This window comes from Falco biarmicus, chromosome 8, assembly GCF_023638135.1.
Source record: "Falco biarmicus isolate bFalBia1 chromosome 8, bFalBia1.pri, whole genome shotgun sequence".
Classification (NCBI taxonomy): Eukaryota; Metazoa; Chordata; class Aves; order Falconiformes; family Falconidae; genus Falco; species Falco biarmicus.
The window spans coordinates 39690897-39709705 of record NC_079295.1 but is presented as its reverse complement, the minus strand read 5'-3'; the positions used below and the strand labels follow the sequence as shown (position 1 = coordinate 39709705).

General features: G+C 40.3%; 1 protein-coding gene and 1 long non-coding RNA gene across 5 annotated transcripts in view; one reads left to right on the top strand and one right to left on the bottom strand.

Moving 5' to 3' along the window:
* Positions 1-18809, top strand: part of LOC130154339 (uncharacterized) — a 138797-nt gene that overhangs the window by 76518 nt on the left and 43470 nt on the right. The window lies entirely within an intron of this gene.
* ARHGAP15 (Rho GTPase activating protein 15) overlaps positions 14147-18809 on the bottom strand; it is a 333020-nt gene continuing 328357 nt past the window's right edge. For 3 of the 4 annotated variants that reach the window (XM_056350341.1, XM_056350339.1, XM_056350340.1), the window contains one exon: positions 14147-15432. In XM_056350341.1, the coding sequence (XP_056206316.1) occupies positions 15249-15432 (184 nt within the window). In that variant the 3' untranslated portion in view covers positions 14147-15248. The remainder of the gene's footprint in view (positions 15433-18809) is intronic. The other variant, XM_056350342.1, reaches the window with a different exon arrangement.

Genomic DNA, 18809 nt, shown 5'->3' with positions numbered 1-18809 from the left:
TAGAGTTTCCTTTAAATACCCCAAAAGAAATGCATGTCTGTTCAAAGCTGAACGCAGGTAAATAGAAATTTCTCCTGTGCTTGGAGCACATAAAAAATCTTGCAAGGTATCCTTTATTATTCCGTGCTGTAGGAAGTCAGCTGTGGCCTTTAGATTTCACCACACTCCATGAAACAGCCGCGTCTTGGAGGATGCCAGGCAGTTGTGTAAGAGTGTGGCTTGTTGCCTTTGGAGGCTCTTTGGAGGGGTTACTGTGGTGTGGCTGAACAATAGTGGGTTAGAGAAATGAAGACTGGAAATTCTCTGCTGTGCTGTAGGGATTTTGACCTTCCTCTGCCTGGGGAGCTTCAATTGGGGCAAGAAGTTCTTACTTCATCCTCAGCCCCTTTTGTCCTGGACGTATTGCCATGCATTCGCTGGGCATGAGGCTAAAGGTTTGCCTGTACATCTTATTTCTTTAAAATATGTGACTGGTAAAAGAAAATATATGATACATCCAGAACAAAGGGATTTAGTAATTCTTGGACAGCTTCATTCCGAAGTGAAAAATGCTGAGGAGGTGCGACAGATGTGATGTCACCTAGCATGTCTACAGTACCTACAGTCCAGTCCAGTCACCTACTGTACCAAGTGCTGTAGTTCCTCTGGCTCCTGAACTGAACGTTAGTTAGTCATGTGGGAAATCCCACTGAAGGCTGTGGGGTTATTTCTGAAATGGAATCAGACACATAACTGCGAATCTTGCTGAATTGGGGACCCAGTCCTGAATAGCGTATAAATTATTATTAACAAGGTTTGTTCTCTGTTCCTATGAAAGGAGTAAGGCTTTAACGTCTCTGTCACGATGGTAATAATGACAGCGGTGGTAGGGTACCAGCAGCTTGCATTGATGAAATATTGCTCAGCTGAATCTCGATTAACAAATAGTATGTCTGGATTCTTGGAACTGAAAATTGGTACAGAAAGCCAGGAGTTGCTCATAACTTGGTTTGCAAAATGAGGAGTGTTAAGATGTAGCTTGTGTATTAATATGACTTAAATCTAATTTTAAAGAAGTACGTATAGTCCTGCAGGTTCTTTAGTCCCAAAGTCTAGATAACAGTGCAAGTTTGGAAATACATAATTCATGTAGGCTTACAGATCTGGAAGTCTGCACAGATGCAGTTGCAGTTAGTTATCATCATTGCACTTCCGAAAATTAGCAAGAATTTTGTTGGAAGAAGAGGTGGTTTGGTGTCGTGTCCGTGTCCGTCCACACCCCCCCTCCCCCCGCCCCTTTTTCTCCCTCTCCTTTCCCTCCCTGCCCATTTTATTTTGGCCTGTGGAAATTTAACTTGAAATAATTGTCAGATAATACCGTCAGAACAATCAATTTGGTTCTTACAGACATAATTGTGAAAAAACCCTTACACTTTTCAAAATAGGTACTACACACTGCAGACATGCTTGGTACCTCCTTCTACAGATGCCCATGATCTTTAAAAGAAGCATTTAGGTCTTGAAGTTATTTAAAGATTCTTAATTTTTTTACTTCTCTTTTAGACTTTATTTAGCTATGCAAGATATCACCATATTCAGTATTTTTTATAATAAACATGTCTAGTCAAAGAAAGCATTAATGAAGCAATTCCCCAAATAAAACAGCCCATCATATCTGAGTTGCAGCAGAGAGAAAGTGTGGTCTTTGTAGTTTAATCAAGATCACAAGACTTGTTTTGAGCGTCTGTCATCTTTAATTTTACGGCACTTCATTTCAGAGTGGGACTGCCAGGGTCACATGCAATTAAAACACAGGCAAGATTTGTCTTGTGAAATCTTAACATAAAAAGTAATGTGTTACTCTATTTTAACTTTTCTACTGAACTCTGTGAACTCACTAATTACTTTTCCCCCTCTTGTCACCTTTTTGATATGACATGTATTTTATAAAGGAGATAGAAGTTTGGATTTTTTTTTCTATCATGCATATGATTGAGGATAACAAAATTAAACCGGAGAAAAAAGGAAAAGTATTTTTCAGAAATACATTTTTAGAAATATCTGAGCATTGCTGCTTAAATTACAAAGGGACTGGAGGATCAAATTCTAGGAAATAACTATTAATCTGCTTAACTAGGGCAGGTAGAAGCGTAATAGCGGACCAGAGATTTTAGTGAGGCCAATCACACAGGCTGGAGTTTATTCTCTTGAGTGGGGTGACAGGGGAAGGGTAAAAGGACTTTAATGTGGTGGGCCATGAGAAGCACTAAAAGCTGGTATCTATGTAGCTTCTTTATAGCTTTAGCCCAGTTGTTGCATCGTAGTGATCAGTAAATTGCATGGACCCTTATTAACCTTATTGATAAGGAGCTTAGGGAAGTCCCATTCAGTCTAGAATATATTCTTCTTTTTGTTCTCCTGTCTGTCTCGGTTTGCAAGCCCCGTCTCTTTGTACAGAAATCCTTTATGTTGCACCTCAAAATTCTGTGCAAGTACTCTGTTCATTTAACTTGGAGCAAGGGAACTGTAGAGGAGAAAGGGCTGGAGTACACATGGGGCCACAGGCCTATTTAAATATAGCTGGGACACCTGGAGAATGTTTGAAAAATTTCTTTTAAAGAATCTTTTATATTGTTCTTCTTTCAGTGCAGCTGGGGTCTGTGGGGATCAGGGGATTATTTTTGATACCTGTCTAAAAGAGTTATGTCTACACTGATTTCCATCCCTTGCTACTAATTAACCTTATTGTATACAGGAAACAGTCTATTTAATACCTGCATTCTTTCTGTAATGCCAAGTAAAATGAAATCTAGTGTGAAATCTAGTTAGCATTTGCCTTTTTGAAGTCATTTTTGAGTTTCCAGTCCGGGTGACTGTGACCTCAAAACTGAAAGCTATAAAAACGGTCCCAATTTCAGCTCAATGGGAGTTTCTTGAAGATTCCCCGTTCACCTGGATTTGCACGTGTAGTAGATCGCCCATCGTGGCACTTAGCAGTGCTTTCCCAGGAACCATCCTTTTCTGGGTCACTCATAGCCCTGCGAAGCACATATGTTCCTGCCGTTCCTCTTAAGCAAAGGAGACTCTTCCTTTCTGCTGGAAATATCACACTTTGGCTGTTGCAGTGTACCGAGATATATAAAAATGTAAATAGCAATGGTAAAAACAGATACATTAAAAAGAACAAGGAATGATGTTTTAAAAAAGTCACCCACAAATGCGGAGAATCGTGAGGGCTGGCCAGATGACTGAGATGAACTTAAACTGTAAAATGGAGGGCAAAAATGTGGATGCTGTACCAGATTTTAAAAGACCTTTGAAGCCTGCTGAACAACACTGATTTTGATCGTGTCTGCTCCAACACACGGATACAGGCATCGTTACCATACTGTGTGAACTCTGAAAATAATATTCACTAAAACAAATTTTCTCATGTATTTGACGAGGGAGTGTTCCCCTGGATGCTGTAAGGCTGAACCAAGCCCTGCAGCCCTCCTTCCTCTGCAGGGCTCTGACTGCATCCCTGATGAAGTGGGAACCAAAGGCAGGGTTTGATTTTTACGGGAGTTTGGTTCAGTTTCTGAAAGAGCACTCGGGTCGGTTGGCTGGGTTGCTCTCCTGGGGCCAGGTCAGCTGCATGAGCTTGAGAGTCCTTCACAACAAAATCCTGAAGGAGGGCCTGTCATTTAGTACTATATTTGCTTCATTTAGTGCAAAATAGTGATATCAAGAACAAAGCTAGTCAAAACAAAGGATAACAAGAAAAAAAAATAATACCTTTTTAATACTGGCTGTGCAGCAATATTGACAACATAGCTACTAAACAAAGGTTGGAAGTGCTCTCTGATTTATTTGTTGGTAGTGAAGCTTGGTGGAAACGCCAAAGGAATAGGATGTTGATATCATTAGTTATAATCTATTTGGTAAGAATAAGAGTATTGTTTTCATTCCTGCTGGGGCTTGTCAGAGAGCTGGACTATTGGAAATTGTGCTTGATGACAGAAATATTGTCTTATGGGCTTTAGGTACTGAGTGTATGTAGCTGTCCATCCCTACGGCTAAGTGGACACATCGAGGATCCAAGATTCGGTTTAAGGAGCATGGAAGGTGCCCCGGATCTTTCTTATAAATAATCCTCAAGGAAAGGGAGAGAATTTTTTTTTCATTTGCTGTTTTCCTTCCATTTCCTGTATTTTATACTTATTTTGGTCAATAAAGCAACATTCATTTGTGTTTTACACAATTCTCAAGAAAACCCATTTCATGCAGTGCAGCATTTCCAAAAACAACAGAAATAATCTGGCTTAACTCTAAAAGATTTTATTATTATTTTTTTTTTCTTCTGCCTTTCCTACTAAGCTCTTCTGCAAAACAGCTAGAAATTTTCATTTTCAAAACATTAGTACAGCAAATTGCCGTCTTTCTGTGCACGGCATTCTCTATGTACTCATCATCTGAATGATTCCGGATCACTCTCTGGCAGCGTGAATCACAGCATGCCCTCATGCCTGCCTCTTTTTCAATTATATCTAAGAGGAAGACTGCTGGAGACCCATTTTTTCATCTTGCACAGGACCCCAAAAGTGCCAGATCTCATTTCAATATAATATTCTGACAGTATGATAAAATGGATGTTAACAGGACACTGACTAATATGATCCGTAGAGAAATGATAGAACAATACAATATCAGGCAGATTGTATTACTAATGTGCATTTTATGGACACAAAATTCCCTCTATAAACAGGGCCCGAAGATTTAATCCTTACGTCCTATGATCCTAGTTAGTGTTCTAAGATATTCTGCAGCAGTACTGAAATTTTTACATTCTTAAATGAAATTCATGTGTTTTATTTCATCATAGGGCCAGCTATATCACTCCCAATTTACTAATGAAACTTGGCATTCAAATGACTCATCAGCACGTACTGCAAAGCATAAAAATAGATTCATGTGGCATACGTTTCTTTACCCATAAAAACACACCTTCATATAATCTGTGCTGTCTTATTCAACAAAAAGTATGTCATTTCCTTCCCCTAGCAGGTTGAGTTAAAAATGAGCTAAATGTGTGAGAAAGCCATTACCGCACTAATGAAAAGCTCAATACTGTTTGAATTTTTCATCATGGGATATTTGTTCTGTAGCACACAGCACTAATATTTACTGTCACCGGTACAGTATGCACTGTAATTAAGGTACAGTCATCAGCATGGTGGATGTTAAGCAGAGATGTTCCTGTGAGAGCTTGGACCTCTCGCAGATGTTTTGTGTGAAACAGCCCTTCAAGCATTTGTAGGCTTGGTTTATGGAGTGATGGGGAGAGAAAAAGGGTTGAAAGGATTTTAGTGTTCGAAATAACCTCTACTTCTGCCTCTCTCTGTGCCTCTGTAACCAGAATGATGATAAAAGCCATCTCAGGTCCTTACTGACCTGACTGGGTAAGGGAAATCGGTACCACTGTGGCTGCTTTTACTCTAGAAGGTGGACTGAGGTGGCAAAATGATGCCTTAGCTAAAATCATTATCCTCATTTAGAACACGGGTGGTCATCTCACTTGCTTCATCTGTGGCGGCAGAATGGTGCCAAGGGTGCTCTTGTTTGTTCAATGCACAGCTTGGCCAGAGGCCAAAGTAGCAACACAGGGCTGGCTGCTGGCTACCTCCCACTCTTCCTCCTCTTCCCTTGTTTAATAACCTCAGAAGGGTCTTGTGAAATTAATAAATTAAATAAATTAATAAACTTAGAAACAGATGCAATTCCAGCTATCCTAACATATGCCCTGTTGTTGTCCATACAAGAGATGTGCTAGGGCTGGAGTATGAGCTCCACGGGCAGGACTAGCTTTTTCATCAAACTCCAGTCTAACGTTTTCAGGAGACTTCTTTCCATAAAAGTGCAGGCTTTTGGAGGGCACCAGAAAATCTGGGATTTGCCAAATACCCCTAGTGATCCAGCTTTTTCCTGCCAACATGTCTACCCATTTTGGCTGTGTCCTCGCATGCTCCCTTTCCTCCCACCACTTATGACACAGGTCGCATCTGGGCTCTTTGTGACACAACCTGGCCATGGGTTCCTGGAGGTAATTGCCAGATACATCTGTTATTTTGTACGTGTACCTGTGTTTTGACGACTAGGCATTATGAGTTTAAGTAAATCAGAGATGTGCTCAGAGCCATCTAAACCTCAGGAACTCTGGCACATTTATAGTCAGGTGAACTTGGGACAAATCCCACAAATTCCTCATCATTAGGTGAGCACAGAACATCCCAAGACCTGACTGTGAGGTGTCCGTCACCCATGCTACTGCAGTCAGCAAGTCCAAAAGTAGCAATGCCTAACAGCTGAAGATTCCTTCCCCCCCACCCCCCATTATCTTGGCAAGTGGCCTGAGACAGATGCACTCTTGCTTCTTAATTAGATCGCTTTTTTTCTTTCTACCCAGTAAGTTCTCCTGGTTGCTTCCACGGGAGAGTGGCCATAGGAAAGGCAAGAAGCACAACTTGTGACCCCGGGTGGTCTTGCAAAGCAGACTTGAATTAAGGCAGAAAAAGGCATCCCAACCTGATATGTGAGTGAGAGATTCCTTCTGTACTGGGGCATGTTTGGGGTCAAATGTTCAAAATCTTTTATGAATGAATCCCCAGCTGTACAGATAAGAAAAGGATTAAAAAAGGGTTTGGCCTTCACAAGTAAAATCTAAGGTCTGGCTGTGTGGAAATGATTTGGGATATTAAGCATTTAAAGCTGAGAGAAAATAGGAATTCCTGCATCCTGGAAAGGTTTTTTAGGTTGTTTCTTGCAATGCCAGCCATCGCAGGGCGCAGGAGCAGAGTGCACAGCCCTGTCTTGGCTTGGCCCACAGACCCTTAGGCCACGGAGCTCCAGGCTCACCTCTCGTCACTACCTGTTTCAAAGCAATGGGGTTTTTTTCCTAGCAAGTGTCTGCTGATGATCTTAGGGAAAAATGGCATTGCTTCTGAGGTGGAGCCTTTGTCTTTCTTTGCATTTAACAAGATCGCAGGTTTCTAGCAGCACTCACTTTCTGTAGCAAAGACCCTATTTGTACAGATAGGCTATCCAAAACCCAACATGCACAGCTTGTTCCATAACAACATGGGTCATATATATCTGCAGAAAATAGAAGAAGAAATTTACCTTAGGCTCTTTCTGCCTTAATACACCCTGTGTCTCTGACTGCCCCCACCCATTTGCCTAGCTTCCTTAAAGCCATTTGGGATGTTATTTGAGAAACTAATTTACTGAGGACCTACACTCCAGGAACAGCATTTCCAAAGATGTTCAGAGTATCTGAAATACAGGCTGTGTGTGAAGAAAAATGGTATCATGACAAAAGACAGTGAAAAATAAGTGTAAACAGCCTCTGGAGGCCTACCCTTCCCTGGAACCGCCACTTGATATGGGCCAAACCTGAGGGTCTGGACACAGGCTCAGGTGGAGGGTATCTAGAGGAGCAGAGTCACATCTCTCTCCTTTATCCATTGCTGACGCTTCTTCTTGGCAGAGCAAGGCTGACTTAAATTAGGAAGAAAAAAAAAAAAAAAATTAGCCTGTTGTGGCAGTAGCTGCTTGCTTTCTTCCAGACAGTGGAAAAAGGAGCCTCTGTCCTCCTGCTCATTCTGTCTTACACCCCATCCAGCAGTCACAGAGAATGAGTAACTTGGAAATCCCACATCTTTTCCATCAATGCTTGTGTTGAGTCTGCCTAAGCCACTTAAAAGGCCCGACTTTTTAATCTATTAGCTGGAGCTAATGTGCTCCATGACAAACTCTTGAGCACCAGCAAGTCATTGTCCCTGGGCTAGGGATGTCCTGACTGTGGAAGAGCACCCATCAGTGAAGAATGTGAACCCAGGAAATGCACTGGGTCTCAATTCATCTTCTTGTGTTTCAGAGAGGATATTGAATTGCCCAGTAAAGAAAATATTTTGATTTTAAAACTAATTCCTCCCCCTCCCCCTTTGAAAAATGTATAAAAGCCAGTTATTAACAAAACATCTATTATGCCCATGGGACAGAGGTCCTTCCGTATTGTTCAGATGGCATGTTTATTGTTGACATCTCTCTTTTCTCTGAGTATGCACAGAACCCTGAAATCCTTTTACATTTTTAATAAGATTATTTCTTTTTTCAATCTAGTGCAAGAAAACCGCATCTGCAATGTGCATAATACTCTCAAAAACTGCAGCATCAGAGGGAAAGCATTGCCAGTGTTTTTGGCTATCTACACTTCAAAGGGACATGACGTGAAAAAGAATAGTACTAGAGTTCTCAAGAAGGTGCTTGTATTTTCCATCTGAGGACATTTCTGTTTAAGGTAGCCTTATCGTTCAGCTCTTATGTTTGAGGTGAAGGACATCATAAGCACAAAAGGAAATTCACTTTGCTTTCCAACCAACAACACTCAGGATACCTGAAATAACCAGCATTATTGTGTTGTTTTCTCTGACCTCGAATGTCATATGGAGAATGGTGATCATCAGCTCCATGTTCCTGCAGCACTGCATGGCCTGGGTCCATGCAAAACCTGTGAAATTGTGTTTGGGTCACAGCTAGATGTGTATCTCAAAGTAAGATACAAGTGTCTGTACAGTATCACCTCTGTGCTTCATCATTGGTCTATGAAGCTGCCATCTCATCTGCAGCTGGCGTGAGGGAGCTGATTCTGTGTGTGGGATCCTAGCCTGTCTTGTAGTAGAGTCCAGGTCCAATTCCCTGAGCTGACATAGACTTAATTTTGATTTTTGCAACATCAAAAGGCAAAAAGAATTCTTCACGCTGGTGTCCTGTGAGTAATCCAATATCACAAAGACTGCAAGGGGCTCAGAGAAACTAAGGTGAAAGTGGTTCAGGCAGGTACCAGATACCTTCAATCTCATTCCTTCAGGACTGACTTTGTTCCCAGGCTGAATGCACACTGACGCAACAGAAAATCTGTCAAAATGTAGAACTTTCTATCACCAAGTGGCAAAGGGGGTTTGATTTGGATTGGGTTTTGGTGTCAGAAGACAGGCTTTTACCACCCGAACAGCCAGGAAATTGCCACTAACTGTTGGCCCTACAGAGCTTTGGCCAGTGCATGTATATTGGGTGTGCTGGAGGTGGATGCAGACCATAAGGCATGAGTGTTGCTGCTGCTGTTATTATACACACAAATGTACTACTATCAATCCTATGGGAAGTCTGAAGCTTCCCTCAGTTGCTCCTGCTCCCAGTGCTTTGGGTTGCAGCACAGGAGCAGATCTGCTGCTGGGCAGCCTCTTCCCACCCTGCCTTCTCTCCTGCTGACTGCTAGGGGTGTGTGGCTGAAGCTGCTGCTGCAAACTTGGGAGAGCTGCAAGGTGAGATGACCACAATGGGAGAAACCAGTGGCACTGATATGTTCTCTGTAGGGACCAGAAATCACATTTAATTCCCCAAATTCCCTTGTGAATCTGGTCCATGGGGAACACTAAGGACAATTCAGTTCTTCAGTGCAGAGGAGCACTCAGATACAAACAAGCAACTTTATTCTTTTAAGAGCTGAAAAGAGATTATTAATGAAAACATTAAGGATCCTTTCACCTTGAATACTTAGGGTTTTGTTCAAAAGGGCAGAACAGATGCGCGCAGCACCCAGTGAAAGAGAGAGCAAGTTACAAGAGGTGTGGCAGACCTTCTGTACGAGGGAAGGTTAAACTGATTAAGAGAAAAATGAGAGGTGATATGTTAGTGGTATATAGGAGAGTGAATTGCCAGAAGAGGTCAGTCAGATGATCCTATTTAGCCTTTCCCATAAATCAAGAGCAAGTTGAGTGCTATACAATAATACTAAAAGCTAATGAATTTAAAAGCAATACAAGTAAAATATTTTCTTACATGGCGCATAATTAACCTGGGAAATTCATCAGATACTATTAAGACAAAGAGCCTAGCTGGATTAAAAATGGATAATAAGTGACAGAAACTACATAAAGATAGAAATGTATACAGGGTGTTCAGCCATTTATTTAAAGCCATTTGCTGCCTGGGGCTGCAAAGAAGCATCCCCTGTGGGAAAGCCAGAGGTAATGACTGGACTTCTTGCACCTTTTTGACTGCAGTGGGTAGGCTGAGGGCTGAGCACTGGGCTGGTTGAACCGTTTTCTGTATGGTCACTCACATTCCAGAGCAGCAGGCACACCTCCACCTACCCAAAATCACAACCAAAAAACATTCCAAAAGCTTCTGAGCTGCTGTTTTGAAACCACCTGAGCTTTGAGACGTGAAAAATGTCTCGTGAAAAACGTGGAAATCACCACTGGGGAGACAGTCGCTCCTTTTGTCTCCGAGCTATGCATCCAAGAAACTTATGGATAGGAGCTGAGCACAGGAATTGTATTTTGACACAGGCAGAGGAGAATCATGTGAAATTTATGAGTTCGCCTTTTATTAACTGAAATGTGCTCTACAATGGCTCTAAAATGGTGGTGTTTTGTGGGTAATTAATTGGCATGCATTCTGAACTTGCAGTGTTTTATGGTCCCTCTTAAACTTATTAAACAAAACCGTCAGCTTCTACTGAAAGTGTAAGATATCGCCCCAGGTTTTACAGCGTGTGCAAAGCATTTTGGAGGTGCATGGACAGGCTGCTTTGCCATGTAACAGTGGATTCTCTGCATGGCTGAAGTGTTTCTGAGGGTTCAAGAGTAAACTTCGGCAAGCCAGGAAACTTCACCACGGTTTAGGGTTTGGAAGGCAATTTTCTACCTGTTCCTGTTTCTTCTGAGGCTATCCTGCCCCTGGGCTGCAGGGATGAGCTGGGCTGAGTGATGCAACAACCCAAATGTTGCATTATACCAGTGGATTCAGAGTAAGCAAGGATGTAGAATATAAAATTTCTATTTAAAAAAAAAAAAAAAGGAATGGGGCTGAATTAAATGAACACTAAAATGCCATGGCTGGCTCTGTGCCTCAGTTTCCCACATGACTGATGTGCAGTGATATTGCATCCCTAATTCTCATGCCTTGAGTTCTAGGCACAGGTCTTTTTAACCTCAATATAGGTTTTGTGTGAAAAAAATGAAGTGAGGGCTCATGTTTTGTATCCGCTGCGCAACCAGATCCTTTCTAACAAGGATCTGTGAGGAAAAATGTGCATTAATTCTCATAGTATTTCAGGTATGTTTGGCAGAATGCAACTGTGGAGTACAAGAGTAGCATGCAGTATGTAAGTAATAGTAGAGTCTACTCGTTTGCTGTGATAACACATGGTGGATTGGCACAAGAATGAGATTGCTGCTTTAGTAGTATCCTGCAAGCATTCCCTTGGTGAAGCCTACTGACCAACGGCTGTAGCACTTGATCTTGAGTTTGGGTATGGCCCGACCTCAACAGGCCACTTGCTGGAGATTTTTCTTATGTATTGCCTTTGATCCTCAGAGAAGCATTCTTTTTCTTTTAATCCAATGTGAGTGCTAAGGAAGGTTCTTATGTTCTGCAAAATGAGCATTGCCCCTGGCCCCATTTATGCATCCTACATCAGAACTTGTGGTTGAGACCTGCATCTGTGATTATGCTCAGCTTCCTTATGCTCCGTGTTTCCTTTCTGAAGCAGTAATGCTGTGCAGGGGAACCTGCCGTGCCATGATATGTGCGTTCCCCAAGGCTTTTCTTACAGCTTTTTCTGAGCATTAGCCATGTAAAATCTGTATACTGCCTGATTACGGTGGTGATTGTGGGTCCAACTTACTTTTCAGCTTTCTTTCAAGATCTACCCATGGTATATATAATATGTAGTAATCGGTTAGCTGAACTTCTGGAGTGCCTTGGGCTGAATGGCAGTCTTTGGCTCTGTTGCAACATGGGGTGCTTACAAAAACAGGCTGAATGTTACCTGCACTGTCGCTGTCCTAGCAGAGTATTAAAGAACTATTAAAATGTGCATTGCTCGTAATATACATACATATATATATGTAAATAAAAAGAGGGATGAAAAGTTATTCAGGGCAGTGTACATGTCCTCTTTTAACTGTAGCTCAGTGAGTCAGTCTGTCTTTCTCATTGTTCGCTCAAAAGTTCCATTTTGCAGTTGGATTTCTTGAGTTAAAAACTGACAATTTTTCATGCAAAAGTTTGAGATTCAATAAATTGATTTTTTAATTTTTATTTTAATGAGAAATCCTTCTAGCTGGAAATGCCTTTTTCGGTTCCTTTACAGGTCTCTTTCTGATGTCTCCTTTTACTATAGTGACCCCAGTTACTAGCACAGCTGTCTTTTCACAAGAGTTTGAGTAGAAGATACCCTGTATAGTAAGAAGATGCAGATAAACACACAGATTCTTGAATGTGTTTGTCTCTGCTGCATTCTCAGCCTTCATTTTGCCAAACATTTACCATTCGTAGTGATAGATCCTTGCCTGTACCTGTGATCTTTCTCAAGCTGAAGTTAGAGCCTAAAAAGATGGTCTCCTGTAAGTCTGACTTGTTAAAAATTTGGAAAGGTCATAGTTAATATTCTTTTAAGTAATAACTGGAGGACCGGCGTGGTGGTGATATGGGCTCAGTGAATTGCTCATGCCGGATGGAGGCCAAACTTAGACACTTTTGGGTTTTAGAAATGTATGTGTCCAGCAACAAAAGAAAGTCTGTCAGAGCCCTGGGCTGTGACCTTGGTTAACGAAGAGTTTCCTCCTACCTGAGTAGGAGGAAAAAAGAAACCCTGCTGCAGTTAAGGCTTGCAAATATTTTCTTTCTTTCTTTTTTTTCCCCCCTCCCCCTCTTTACTCTTAGCATCTTTTGTCTGGCTGCTTTCTGCCCTGAGGGGCTGATGGCAGGAGCTGCAGGGCTGGCTCTTTGACTAATGGTGGAGTCAGTAAATTTTCCCAGTGAATTAATGTAGATATTAAAGGAGACAGGGAGAAAACTGGTCCCTTGGGGAAGGGAGCAGCTTGGTAGCAAGGCATGGCTATTCCTTTCTGTTGCTGGGACAAAAAAGGATAGACATCTGCTATATGCCCCAGATGTATACGCGCCTCTGATGAGAGGCACTTGTGTCCTCCCAGAGTTGGCTACCCACATATCAGGCTTCTATCTTTAACAAAGCATTTAGTAGAGAAGTCAGCACATTTGTACAGCATTCATGTAAGGAACCCTTCAAAACCAAAGAAAGGCTTATGTGTCCAAAAGTTTGTCTGATTTCCCACCCTCCCCCAGCCCCCCCCCCCCCCCCAAACCAGTTGATCTTAGAAAGATATGCGTTCATTTCATAAGCCTTGTCTTGCTTATAAAAACAAGAAGAGAGGAGCCTCCATGCTCAAAAGAAAGCTTTAAGGAAGATTAATTAATTAATTAAGAATCTTTTCTTCTGAGTGCAACAGGATCCAAGTAACAAGTGAACTTTTCATTTCCAGTAATAGCAGAAATTACTTCAATAGCATGATTGTGAGCACCCGTGGGGCCATAATGTGAATGGTCTTTATTAAGGAATAGAGTGAACTTCTGACTATCTTTCTTCCAGTCATTTCCACAGGCTATAAACAGCGCCTGGTTTGTTGCTATTAAAAGAGTCTAAAGACGACGATGCTGAAAAGCATTACTGTTTAAGTACTCATGGCTTGACATTAACATGAAAAATATTTTCTTGAAAGTAAAGTGAATTTGGGTTCTCCAGAACATTATAGTTTTGTTCAGAAATGATCATGTGGAATGTCTGTGATACGGGGGAGATGTTTTGGGGGGTTTGTGTTTTTATTTTTAATTACTGGTCACTACCCCTCTGTTTTGCTTGATTTTTCAGACCTGTGTGAAGTCAGAAAACATCTTGGGGGCAATTTTTATGTTTTCTTGGTGGTGCTTTCTGCCTGTGTTAGTACCTGATGAAAGAGCCTGCTCTTAACTAACGATCAGACCTCATACATCTGTTCCCGTAAATGACCGCTCTGAGAAGCAACCTTTCCCCCATAGTGTGGTATTTTGCAAAACAATGCAAAGTAAGAACTGAAGTAATCCGTGATCTGCTGAGGTGATACTGAAGACATATCTCTCATGCACAGCAGACCTATGCATTAATCCTATGTTTTGGGGTCTTTAATTGCTTTAAATATTTGCTTCTAGATCTGTGTTTCACACATCTTATTTACATGGTTTATTTTTCATTTTATGAACAAATCGATAACCAGACAGACTCTTTACCACACTGGATTAGTTTTATTTATTCTCTTTGAACTTGATTAAAAAGCTGTCAAACATAAGTCTACATTTTATCAGCAGAATACTTTTACAAAACAGGGTAGGAGATGTGTATAGCTGGAAACATACATTTCAAAATGAAACAATATTTGATATATTCTAGACAGTTACCCTTTTGTTTATCCATGACAACTGAAACTAACCATCAAATGCATAAATTGATTCAAGTCTAGCCAAGTAATCCTAAGGGCATATGAAAAGGCTTTTTTTTAAAGTTCTTTCTAGATGAATTTAATGTAGTTCACCAATAAAGCATCCTCAGGAGCACAATACAAATGCTACAGAACATGAGATAGCTGGGGAAAGCAGGCAGATGTACAGTGTGATGAAGAATCAAAATGGATGTTACATTAAAATGAGTAGTCATGCAATGTCTTCATTTCATGTACTGCATTTAAGTAAAAATGCCAAAGTTCCAATTTAGTTTTTAATTTTGTTAGGCACTGTTATGCAAATAGTGAATTCTATGTTTTAAATTTTTTTTATTTTGTTTGTTTTTTTATTTGTTTAAAGGTGTTAAACATAATCTTTTTTGAACTCTTGGGGTAGGCAAATTGTTTATCCATTATGTCTTTAACTTTCAATATACATCAAAAAGAAAGGTACATTTTACTCAGATTAGCCACAAATGATCTGGTATCGCTGTTTTAATTCATTGCTTTTAATATACATATTTTAATTCACTTTCCACAAATCTCAGTTATTATTTGTCTTTCTGTGCCATTGCATATGTTGGTAAACAGCATTTTCTATGGTCTTTAGCCATATGCTGTATGCTCAGCTTGCAAAAAAAGTGACACTTGGAGTGCTAGCATAATGAAACTCTCAAAGGGTTAATGCAGAATACATATAGGCAAATGTTGACAATATTTTTTATTCCAATGTTTGAAAATTAAACACAAAATCATCATTAAGTTTTCACAAAATGAGGCATCTGTCACTTCAAAGAAAAAGAAATATTTCAGAAATATGTTTACAGAAATGTAAAAATATTAGACATCAAGACAGATGTGAACATTTTCAATAACAGGCCCTGTCTGTCAGTCTTCCTCAGAGCCGAAGATCTTGCTGTACTCACTCAACATAAGTTCAACTATCTGATTTTGGTACAGCATGTGGACTGCCATGTTCCCTGTCTCCTTTTCGGGTCTAAGGAGTGTTGGTCCAAACACAATTCCTAAGCTTTGTGTTGACATAAGATTCACGGATTCCTTGGCTGCTATCCTGTTGACGAAAGGAAAGAATTGGTTAAAAAGAGGGATGTCAAAGGAGTCGCTGTTGTATTTGAAGTACATAGAGGCACTTCTTTACTGATTCTCCTAATAGGGATGTTGGTTTGGTTAAGTTATCAAAAAGAAAGAAAAGGGGGAGGGAAGAGAGAACTTCTGCCAACACGGCAACCAAGGAAAGGAGAGTCAGCCTCAGAGAGCAAGACGTGTGTAGGGTGGAGGTCTAGAGCCCCATTTGCAGTCCTATTATCTCAGCATAATTTGCTGCTTTCTGGTGAGTGAGCATTAGTTAGTGTTTGTGCTATAAGGTAATAATTTGTGAGCGCATACATTTAGACACCGAAAAGAGGAATTGTCATTATACTAAGGGAACTGAGCATTTTCAGTGTCAACAGTTTTGGTGGCTCCAGGCAAAGCTTCCCTACTTCTCTTAACGTGGTCTCCACCACTGAAAGAGTTGGAAAAACAAAAAAAGCCCCTTAACATAGAGCTCATATGAAACACATTCCTTCTGCTAATTTAAATCCAATAAAGTTAGTATGGTCTGAAACGGATTGTGAAATTTATATAACTAAAGACTTTTGCATGCCTTATCCTGACACAAAGTTTCTTGGAAGACACTGAGACCACATACCTTAATGAGATGACTTAGAAAATAATGGTAAGGATTATAACCTTTGATATCTTTATTACCCACAAAATTACGAGAGGAGGGCTATTATTATTAGAAGTTGATCTTATGTCTTTATTAAGACTTAATGTTCTTGTGGAAATGACATTAAGGATGGAGAAGTCTAGTCTTAGAACAATACAGGTTTAATGGATGGAGTTTAGGTAGGCAGTTTTGCATAAATCTCTGCAGCAGTGAGTATGAACTAAGTAGAAATCCATTTCCCTCAACCCTCCAGAACATATAATATATCCCAGGTCAGAAAGACAAGTAAATGAAGATACATATTTTATAAATAAATTGCACAGCTCTACCAAGGAATGTGAACTAAATGTAACTTTAATATGTAAATGTTTGAATTTATGGATACTTCCTTAACCTGTTAGTTTTAACTTAAATATTCCGAGTGGACTGTTGAAGTTCTGCCTTCCCCCACCCCCCCACCTCATTGTCACTCATTTACCTTTTTAAAATCCAGACAGCAATTTAAAAATCATCATAGCTGTCTCTGTTTTCCCATAGCTGTTGCTGAATTTACAGCAAGCTACATGTAAGTGAAGGAAACTTCATGAGATGTAATGGCTTCAGTGACTAAAAAAAAAAAAGTTTCTTTCATGTTAGTGGGTGGGTCACACAGCAAAGAGCATTGTCTTGTGGACTTCTGCCAGTCTTGTCATTTACCACATTCCTTGAACACCAACATTCGTGGTTTTTTCCCATATATAAATAGGAAGCATTACTTAGTTCTGCCTCATGCTTGTAATTGTGGTGTCCATTGCACAAAACACTCTCCATATGGCACTAATAAGATCGGCTTAACTATTAGTTTCTTAAAATATAACATCTTTATTATAAATTAAAAAAAAATAATCCTCCCTCTGTGGTAATATTAACGTATCGTCTCTTCTCTTAGGAGTTCAGAAAGACTCAAAAGTTAGTAGTTTTGTTGCCAAATGACTGTGTGTGCTTCTGATGGATGTTGCGCTTCTTTACCACAATTAAAAATGCTTGTTAAAGGGGTGACAAGGTGGTTTTGCTTAATGCCACTTATGCAGAAGCACATATATCAAGCTTGGGGCCTCCCTGTGAGAAAGACTTGATTTCTGTTGAGCTTGTTATGTGTTATAAGTTGGAAACCTTACAAAATATTTGCAGGTGACATCAGCATGGGTAGATGTGCTAGTTCACCAGGTGGAAAACAAAAATATTCAGCAGTTGTATCTTGAACTATAGAGATCATCGATTTAGCATCATCCACGGCTTTGCAATGAGGTGCTGTTGATAATGGATAGCACTGATGAAGCTGGAGGAGGAACACCTTGCAGGGAGGAGGCAGTGGACCATAGATGAGCAGAGTCAGGGTGAAGAATGGTGGTGGCAAAGCTCAGTTTACTGAAGGCAGAGGAAGGGACTGGCTTTATCTGTAAAATTCGGAGCAAGACATTGAGATTCTATGTTTCTGATGTGGACACAGAAAAGGGAGGATGGGTGAACAACTTCTCCATCCTAGTTTGCCATCTTTCTAGAGCAGAATAATTCTCCTTGTTTTGCCTGGAGATGCCATCCTGCAGGCAAAGTCCTGTTTGAGTCCAGACATTGCCAACACATGGCCTGCAGTTGCTCACCTCTCAGGACATTAAGGTATGGCACAAAGCAAGGGAGGACATGCATGGTGTGCATTGGAAATGGAAAGGAACCAGCTATCTGTTGTGGTTCATCCATATGAGGAACATCCACATATATTTGGAGCCCCTAAGCCTAAGGCAAGAATAATAATTTTTGTATTGAGGAAATATTTTGAAAATTCTTGAAATTTTCTGTCTATTTGTACACTGGTACTTGTTTTAATGACCATAACAACAAAAGATTATAAACCAAGCCAACTTGGAAACATGGAAAGTCTCAGTAGCTAAATAATCTGTGGTAAAATATAGTTACTGGAGGGAAAGAAGGAAGGAATTGAATCCAGCCTGAATAAAATAATTATAAGTTTAGGCCTTTATGCCTTTTAAAATTACAAATATTTACCAATGAAATAACTAATTTTTTTTCATCTGTCCACAAAACAAAAAGTCAAAGCAAACCAAAACCAAATATGCACACTTAAAGCTATTACTGTAGCTGCTAAATGAAGTTGAGTTGTTAAAAGAGAAAATCCCTAAGAAATGGGAAAGAATTCTTTTTTTGGCAAGAAAAAGAGCAGGAAGAGTGATACACCATTTACAACACAAAAAGTGAAAGGAAATGCCACAGCTATTTTTTGTCAAGCCCAAATGAGAGGAGCAATGATCCATCAATTTAAGATTATTTTAGAAACAATCTATAATCCGGTGCCACAGATGTTGGAACCATATCAAGAAATTGTTGGGCATTATGGTGTGCAAGATCCTGCCCTCCCAAATAAGTGAGCTTCAAGTGTGGCTTCCGTCCTTTAAGATCACACATCAGGAGATATGTAGAAAATACAGTTTTTGTTATTAATAGTAATGAAATTAATGATGTATTAAAAAAAGCAGAAGTGTCTGATAGGAGGGCTCTAGTGTCAATGGCAGATATATAAGCAAAAATACTTGCGATTTATATTTTGGCTGTTGCCAAGGCAACTATGAGCTGGAAAACATGTGCCTGAGAGCAGGGGAACTCTACAGCCAAGAGGGTCATTGTATGGTGAGTTTGGCTCTCTGGTTCCATTAAACCTACAC